A 9,023-nucleotide genomic window follows, 5' to 3' on the forward strand; every position below is an offset into this window, starting at 1 on the left:
TTTGAAAAAGATTTGAATTAAAAACAAAATCTTCCCTCTTGTGCCATCCTGGCGTTAAACGCCCAGAGTGGTATCCATTCTGGCGTTTAACACCCAAAATTCTACCTTTTTGGGCGTTTAACGCCCGGCCAGGTACCCTGGCTGGCATTTAAACGCCAGTTTTCCTTCCTCACTGGGCGTTTTGAATGCCCAGCTTTTTCTGTGTAATTCTTCTGCTGAATGTTCTGAATCTTCAATTCTCTATATTATTAACTTAAAAAGACATAGTTTTTTTTTTTAATTTTTTTTAATTTTTAGAGAATAATAACAAAATGAAACTAAATCATGAAGAACTAAGATCAAATAAACAATGCATGCAAGACACCAAACTTAGAAGTTTGTATACTAAGGACTATAACAATTTGAAAAATGCATATGAGAAACAACAAAAGACACAAAACAAGAGAATTTAAAGATCAGAGCAAGGAAATCATCAAGAATAACTTGAAGATCAATGAAGAACATAATGCATGTAATTTTCGAAAATTAGGAGAATGCAATTGACACCAAACTTAAAATTAGACACTAGACTCAAACAAGAAACATAAATTATTTTTGGGTTTTAAAATTTTATAAATTTTTTTGTAATTTTTTCGAAAATTATTTTGGAAAAGAAAATAGAGACTTCCAAAATTTTTAATAAGAATTCCAGGAATCATGCAATGTTAGTCTAAAACTCCGGTCCAGGAATTAGACATGACTTACTAGCCTGCCAAGCTTTCAGTGAAAGCTCCGGTCCAAAACACTAGAAATCATCAAGCTCTTGTGATGATAAGTTGAAACCTCGGTCCAAAAGATTAGACATGGCTTCACAGCCAGCCAAACTTCAACAAATCATCATGAAACTCTAGAATTTATTCTTAAAAACTCCAAAGAACAGAATATTAATTTTTTTTTCTTTTTTTATTTGAAATTTTTCGAAAATAGAAAGTAAAAAGCTTAAACATAAAATAAAGTTACCTAATCTGAGCAAGAAGATGAACCGTCATTTGTCCAAACTCGAATAATCCCCGACAATAGCGCCATAAACTTGGTGCACAAAATTGTGATCATCAATAGCGCCAACAGCTTGGTACGCACAATTGTAATCTCAACTCTTTGTCACAACTCCGCACAACTAACCAGCAAGTGTACTGGGTCGTCCAAGTAATAAACCTTACGTGAGTAAGTGTCGATCCCATGGAGATTGTCGGCTTGAAGCAAGCTATGGTCATCTTGTAAATCTCAGTCAGGCGAATTCAAATGGTTATGGAGAATTGATAATTAAAATATGAATAAAACATAAAATAAGATAGAGGTACTTATGTAATTCATTGGTGAGAATTTCAGATAAGCGCATGAAGATGCTTTATTCCTCCTAAACTTCTGCTTTCCTATTGTCTTCATCCAATCATTCATACTCCTTTCCATGGCAAGCTTTATGTTGGGTTTCACCATTGTCAATGGCTACCTCCTGTCCTCTCAGTAAAAATGGTACAAATGCGCTGTCACCGCACGGCTAATCATCTGTCGGTTCTCGATCATGTTGGAATAGGATCTATTGATCCTTTTGCGTCTGTCATTACGCCCAACACTCGTGAGTTTGAAGCTCGTCACAGTCATCCATTCCCAGATTCTACTCGGAATACCACAGACAAGGTTTAGACTTTCCGGATATCAGGAATGGCCGCCAACAATTCTCACCTATACCACGAAGACTCTGATCTCATGGAATGGAAGGCTCGGTTGTCAGGCGAGGCAACCATGCATCATGAACCAGGAGGCTAAGAGATACACACTCAATCAAAGGTAGAACGAAGGTGGTTGTCAGGCACGCGTTCATAGGTTGAGAATGGTGATGAGTGTCACAAATCATCGCATTCATCAAGTTGAAGTGCGAATGAATATCTTGGAATAAGAATAAGCTTGAATTGAATAGAAAAATAATAGTACTTTGCATTAATTCATGAAGAACAGCAGAGCTCCACACCTTAATCTATGGTGTGTAGAAACTCCACCGTTGAAAATACAAAAGTGATAATGGTGGTCATTGGCTTCGGCCCCAGAGAGGGAACCAGAAGAACCAAGATGAAAATACAATAGCAAAAGGTCCTATTTATAGGGAACTAGTAGCCTAGGGTTACAGAAATAAGTAATTAATGCAGAAATCTTCTTCTGGGCCCACTTAGTGTGTGCTTGGGTTGAGCATTGAAGCTTTCACATGTAGAGACTTTTCTTGGAGTTAAACACCAGCTTTTGTGCCAGTTTGGGCGTTTAACTCCAGCTTTTATGCCAGTTCTGGCGTTTTGACGCCAGAATTTTTATTCTGACTTAGAATGCCGGTTTGGGCCATCAAATCTCGGGAAAAGTATAGACTATTATATATTGCTGGAAAGCCCAGGATGTTTACTTTCCAATGCAATTAAGAGCGAGCCAATTGGGCCTCTGTAACTCCAGAAAATCTACATCGAGTGCAGGGAGGTCAGAATCCAATAGCATCTGCAGTCCTTTTTCAGCCTCTGAATCAGATTTTTGCTCAGGTCCCTCAATTTCAGCCAGAAAATACCTGAAATCACAGAAAAATACACAAACTCATAGTAAAGTCCATAAATGTGATTTTTAAAACTAATAAAAACATAATAAAAACTAACTAAAATATGCTAAAAACATACTAAAAACAATGCCAAAAAGCGTATAAATTATTCGCTCGTCATGTATACTACTTAAGTGCTTTCTCGAGGCAGTCACTTCAAGGATTTCTTTAAGAATTGCTAAAACTCAATTTTCTTTGATATTTTTTGTTAGTTATTTTCAAAGTATTTTGGAGGTTGGGAAAACATTCTCTCTTAGTAGTTACATAGGAAGCCAGATTTCCAGTTAGTGAGACTAACATTAATTAAGGACTTTAGAATATGAACTTAGCTATCTATTTGAAATACATAGGTTTTCGATGGATGTCTCCAAGGATTGGATGGATACGCCCCGTCATTTGAAAGAATATCAATTCGGTGTAGAAAGGTTTTTACATTTTGCTTTTTCATCAGCGGGAATTCCTCAAGGGGAAGAAATTCAATGCCCATGTAAAAAGTGTTGTAATAGACTTTGGTTAAAGAGAGATGACGTGTATAACCATTTAATATGCCACGGATTTGTAGAAGGTTATAGGCAGTGGTTTAATCATGGAGAATCATTTGTTGCTATGGATGTTGACAGTGACACAGATGGTGAATATAACTGTAATGATAACATTGATGAGCTGTTACATGATAGATTCAGAGATACTACACAATTTGATGGACAAAATATAGGGCCCAACGAATGTGCAAAGGAATTTTATAAATTGGTGGACAAGACAAGCCAAGAACTATACCCCGGGTATAAAGGATTCACAAGATTATCTTTTATTATCCGTCTTTACCTGTTAAAATGCTTGCATGGTTGGAGTAACGCGTCGTTCACTTCTCTCTTGGAATTATTAAAAGGAGGAATGCCATATTTGAATATCCCTACTTCGTTTGATAAAACCAAGAATATGATAAAGAATTTGGGTCTTGACTTCCAAAAGATCGATGCATGTCCTAATGACTGCATGTTGTATCAAAACGGGCATGAGAATGACGTATCATGCCATGTCTGTGGATCATCCCGTTATGTTGAGCATCTTGTTGTGGAAGAGGATGATGTAACCTCATCAAGAAAGTCTCATAAATTTGCTGCAAAAACTCTAAGGCATTTCCCTTTGATTCCCAAACTTCAAAGACTTTTCATGTGCACAAGGACGGTTGAAGCTATGTCTTGGCATCATAATGAGCGTGTTAAAGATGGCTCATTAAGGCATCCTGCTGATGGTGAATCATGGAAAGCATTTGGCAGTCGACATGAAGATTTTGCGAAGGAGTCTCGTAATGTGAGACTAGGCTTAGCAAGCGACGGGTTCAATCTGTTTCAAACTTTGAGCAGTACACATAGTATATGGCCTGTTGTTCTGATGGTGTACAATCTACCCCCTTGGATGAGCATGAAGCCTGATTATTTTATGCTCTCTTTACTCATTCCTGGACCACAATCACCGGAAAATGACATTGATGTCTTTCTTCAACTGCTTATTGAAGAATTAAAAGAACTGTGGGAGTCAGGTGAAGAAACATATGACTCTTCAAAAAACAAAATATTCAACATGAGAGCATGTCTTTTATGGACAATTAATGACTTCCCTGCGTATGCTATGTTATCTGGCTGAAGTACAAAGAGAAAACTGGCTTGTCCGTGTTGTAATGATGAGACTTCTTCTATCTATTTGAAACATAGTCACAAGACTGTTTATATGGATCATCGAAGATTTTTACCCATGAATCACCTGTGGAGGCATAACAAAAGATCTTTCAATGGAAAAACTAAACTTAAGTCTCCACCCCATTTGTTAGAGGGAACAACTGTATTTGACATATTGCAAGAGATAGATAACTCTTTCGGGAAGAAGCAAAAGAGATCATAGAATGGGCTATCAAACTGGAAAAAGTGATCAATATTTTTCGAATTACCATATTGGAAGTACAACATGTTTAGACATAACCTTGATGTCATACACATAGAGAAGAACATAGTTGATAGCATAATAAGAACTCTATTGGATATTCCTGGAAAGACAAAAGATCATGCAGCTGCTCGTTTTGACCTTAAAGACATGGGTATCGGGAAAAACCTTCAGCCGAAAGATATAAAGGATGGGAAAAAAACTAAGTTAGCCAAGGCATGCTTCTCAATGACTCCAGCAGAGAAAACAATTTTTTGTGGTGTGATGAAAGGGGCAAAATTACCAGACGGAAGTGCTTCCAACATCTCTCGATGTGTGCAAAAAATAGAAAAGAAGATTTCTGGTTACAAGACCCATGATGCTCATTTCATGTTACATTACTTATTGCAAGTACCAATCAAGAGCATACTTCCTGACCATGTTGCCATCGCTCTAGTTTGATTATGCTCATTTTTCCGCCAGGTATGTCAGAAGGTAATTAGCCTAGCTGAGGTGGCAAACTTAGAAGCAGAGACTGCTGAGACATTATACCAACTTGAGAGGATTTTTCCTCCAAGATTTTTTGACATAATGGTGCATTTGCCTATTCATGTGGCAAATGAAGTGAGGTTAGGTGGTCCAGTTCAATATCGTTGGATGTACCCTGTTGAACGGTATATGTGCACACTAAAATCATATATTCGTAACAGAAGTCGTCCAGAGGGGTCCATTGCTGAAGGATATTTGGCTAATGAGTGTATAAACTTTTGCTCAAGATATTTGCTTGAGGATGTTCAGACAAGATTAAATAGAGTCCCTCGAAACAATGATGAGTGTGTTTCTGATGAGATGCGAACTCCCAATTTGTTTCCAAACAAAGGATGTCCCTTGGGTGGAAAAATGGGAAATGTGTTCATCTTAGATGAAAAATCAGAAGCACAAGGGCATGCATACATCCTGAACAACTGTGATAAGATCGAAGTCTACATGAGGTATTTTGTTTGCTTTATTATCATATGTTAGTTTGCAACTACAACATCGTACCGTACTAACAAATAAGAATATTTGATATGTTTAGGGAGCATGAGAGTCAAGTTAATGATAACAATCCATGCAAAATGAAGTGGGAGAAAGCCAAAGACCATAGTCAACAATTCTCAGAATGGTTTAAAGTCCGTGCCATGAAAAAAGATGTGCCTGGTTGGGCAAAAGGGTTGGCTAGAGGTCCAAATAGAGTTGCGAAAAGATTTTCATGTTTTGTTATCAATAGGTATAGGTTCCATACAAGGTACCGTGATGCGAGACGTAAAACCCAAAATAGTGGTGTCACATTAGAAGCATTGACTCCTAGTTTTGCTAGTGTGAAAGATAAGAACTCAATTGAAGCAAAAGTAACCTACTATGGTAAAATAATTGATATGTTTGAGTTAGATTATTATGGCCAATTTAAAGTAGTCCTATTTAAGTGTGAGTGGTATACATTTGCAAAAGACAACTTTGGTCTCTCATATGTGTATTTTAGTAAAAAATGCTACCAAGAAGAATCATTTGTGTTAGCATCTCAAGTAAACCAATGCTTTTATGTGCAATACCCATATGTGAGTGGCAAACACTATCTTATGAAAATAATTCCGAGAGATTTATTTAGAATAAGTGACGACCTTGAGTCTGATTCCCCCACAATATATGCAAGGGAGCCATGTGAACCTGAAATGATTCCAAGTCTTCCAAATGATAATGGCGAAGTTGATCTAGTGAGGAATGATCTACGAGCTACCATCATAGATATGGCTCCAAACATGTTTGCCAAGCAACATTGTGAGGAAGACGAGAAAAGTGAATATGATGAGTACATGGAGGTGTCTGATTTCGATTCATCTTGACATGTGTTTATCTTTGCATTTTTTTGGTAGTATTCTAAATGAATTACTTTTGTTGGTTGTTTTGCTTATTTAGTTACTGGCTTGTGCGAATTATGTTTATTTAATTAATAGGATTACATTTTTTCTTTTTCTTTTTTATGTGTGCAGAATGGAAAAAGGGGAGATCACTAAAAGAAAAAGAATAATTACCTTAGGTCAAAAGAACATGAAACAGAAAAGTCCAAAAAAAATAATTCTTTTGAGGTGATGCAAGTTAAGTCAAGTGCTGAATTGCTACAACAATATAATATTAAGAGAGAGAAGATCATGGCTGACAATAAGAAAGCTAGGTTGCAAGCTCAAGACCCAAAAGATCCAACAAGAAAACAATCCATCACAATAGTGGAAGATGCATTTGAAGAGCAAACTGGGGCTCCGAAGAAGAAAAAGAAGGTCCAACCAAACTCACTGTTTCAAGAATGTGAGGGTAATGGGAATAATTTAAAGGCTGCTGAAAAGAACCCCCAAAGTGGGAATGAGACAATGTTTCAAGCTGAAAAGAACTCGAAAACTGGGAATAAAAAAATTGTTGAAGATGATACAATGGATCAAGATGATGCAAGTTCTAATGAGGAGGGAGAAGATACAAGTGGGCTGAGCATAGAATCAAACAAAAAAAGAATGAATATTGACATGTATTTTAAGGTGCATGGGATTAATTTCAAAGATGAGAAAGATGAGGACGATGAGCAAAATGAGCAAGATGCTGCAAATATTGACGGTAGTGGAGGACAAGCTAGTAATAAAGGTACTTTTTCTTATCTCCTTTATTGCCTAATTATAGCTTATATTACTTTTCAATTAGGTTGAGTTAAAATTATGTTATTCTAATTGGACTTAGGCACTAAAAAGAAAACTCGTGGCAAGACCTTATGCAAAACACTTCATGCCACTGATTTTAATGATCGACGGGAGGTGGAGTTTTTACAAGGGCAGCCTATTGGTCCAACCAAGGAGGTCGTAGATAACTTAGGCCAATTTTTGGGTTCAACAGTTAGAAATCCCCGTTTTGTGACTTTGCTATACACTAGTTGGCATGGTGTGCCTGATAATATCAAGAAGGGCATGTGGGAGTACGCCAACGTTTGTAAATATGCCTTTATGGACAATTTATTTATTTATTTATTTGTTATGTTGTGTGTGCTAACCTTTGGGGTTCTAATGTATGTGTTGCATAGCAAAAGTTCATTCTTCCAATAAGTTCAAAGCCATGGGTTATGCGGGGATTTTGTCGTGCATGGAAAAAATACAAGGGTGAAATTAAAAAAGAACATTTCTTAAAGTACAACACAAAGAAAGAAATGATAAAGAACCGACCATTAGAGATTCCTGAATTTCAGTTTCACAAGCTAATTCGGTATTGGAGTCTTCCCGCTGTCAAGGTAATGTTATGTCTTCTATTTCTTCTAGCTATCCTTGATTTTTTTTTGTGATTAGACTTGCTATTTCAAAAAAAGGTGATGTGATTTTCAAAGAGAAAGAAAATGTGTCCGTTAAGAATAATATCTCTTTTTCATGTTTATATTTAGGCTATGTCTGTTAAGAATACTGAAAATAGGTCAAAGCAAACATGTCCTCACCGAATGGGTTCCACAAATTTTGCAACAGTGCGCAAGCAGCTGGTAACATAACTTATTTTTTTTTATGATTTCTCCTTTGTATCCATGTTATATTGTCTAGTTAGTATGCTTCATATAAAATTTTTCTCTTCATACTCTAGCGTGAATCTAAAGAGAACAATGAAGAGCCATCAAGGGCTGAAGTTTTCACAACAACTCGCACAAGTAAAAATAGAAAAGAAATTGATGCTAAAACACAAACAACAATTGTGATTTGTTTTGTATTTGTATTTGGATTTGTACAATATAAATGCTAGATAGATTTGTATTTATATTAAATTAATGTGACTTTGTATTTTTTGTTGTTGTTACTTTTGGTAGAGTGAACTTTAAAGCCGCATAGAGGCAGGGGAAAATCATGAGGATGCATTTGTAGCAGTGCTAGGAAAGGACCAACCAGGTCGACTTCGTTGTTATGGGACATCACTAACAAGAACCTCTCTTAGAAAGGATGAGGAGATTCACCAAGTGAAGGTTGAATACAATGATATGATCTCATCATTAGAAAAGAAGATGGACGGTGTTTGTGGTCTATAAAAGGTGATGTTGCACCAACTCAATCCTGGAATGAGTGATGAAGAGGTAGCAGCCTTAGTGAAAGTAGCCCAAAATTCTCCTTTGGATTCCTCAAGTAGTAGACCAAAAAATACTCCCCACTCCTCTGAAGCAACTCACATTCCACCAACTGATGATGTAATTAACTGTCCTAACCTCGTATTATTGTCATTCCCTTGATTTAGATTATAGAATTTCATTTTTCATGTTGAATTTATGTTGCTGGCTGAATTGAGAATTGAGAATTGTTGATTATTGTTGATTGAGAATTTATGTTGCTAGCTGAATTGAGAATTGAGAATTGAGAATTGTTGATTATTGTTGATTGAGAATTTATGTTGCTGGCTGAATTGAGAATTGAGAATTGTTGATTATTGTTGATTGAGAATTTATGTT

General features: G+C 36.4%; 1 protein-coding gene across 1 annotated transcript; it reads left to right on the forward strand.

Moving 5' to 3' along the window:
• On the forward strand, nucleotides 6,721-8,084 carry LOC107633157. Its single transcript, XM_016336793.1, has 4 exons — nucleotides 6,721-7,201; nucleotides 7,295-7,536; nucleotides 7,632-7,835; nucleotides 7,983-8,084. The coding sequence occupies exons 1-4, from the start codon at nucleotides 6,721-6,723 to the stop codon at nucleotides 8,082-8,084; spliced, it is 1,029 nt and encodes a 342-aa protein (XP_016192279.1).

The sequence above is a fragment of the Arachis ipaensis genome, chromosome B03 (assembly GCF_000816755.2).
Source record: "Arachis ipaensis cultivar K30076 chromosome B03, Araip1.1, whole genome shotgun sequence".
Taxonomy (NCBI): Eukaryota; Viridiplantae; Streptophyta; class Magnoliopsida; order Fabales; family Fabaceae; genus Arachis; species Arachis ipaensis.

Bases quoted from the DNA above. Each gene is read 5' to 3' on its own strand.
- LOC107633157 (XM_016336793.1), top strand. From the start codon at position 6,721: ATGGCTGACAATAAGAAAGCTAGGTTGCAAGCTCAAGACCCAAAAGAT. The intron at 7,537-7,631 runs GTTTGTAAATAT...TGTGTTGCATAG, and splicing joins GCATGTGGGAGTACGCCAAC to CAAAAGTTCATTCTTCCAAT. The intron at 7,836-7,982 runs GTAATGTTATGT...GTTTATATTTAG, and splicing joins GGAGTCTTCCCGCTGTCAAG to GCTATGTCTGTTAAGAATAC.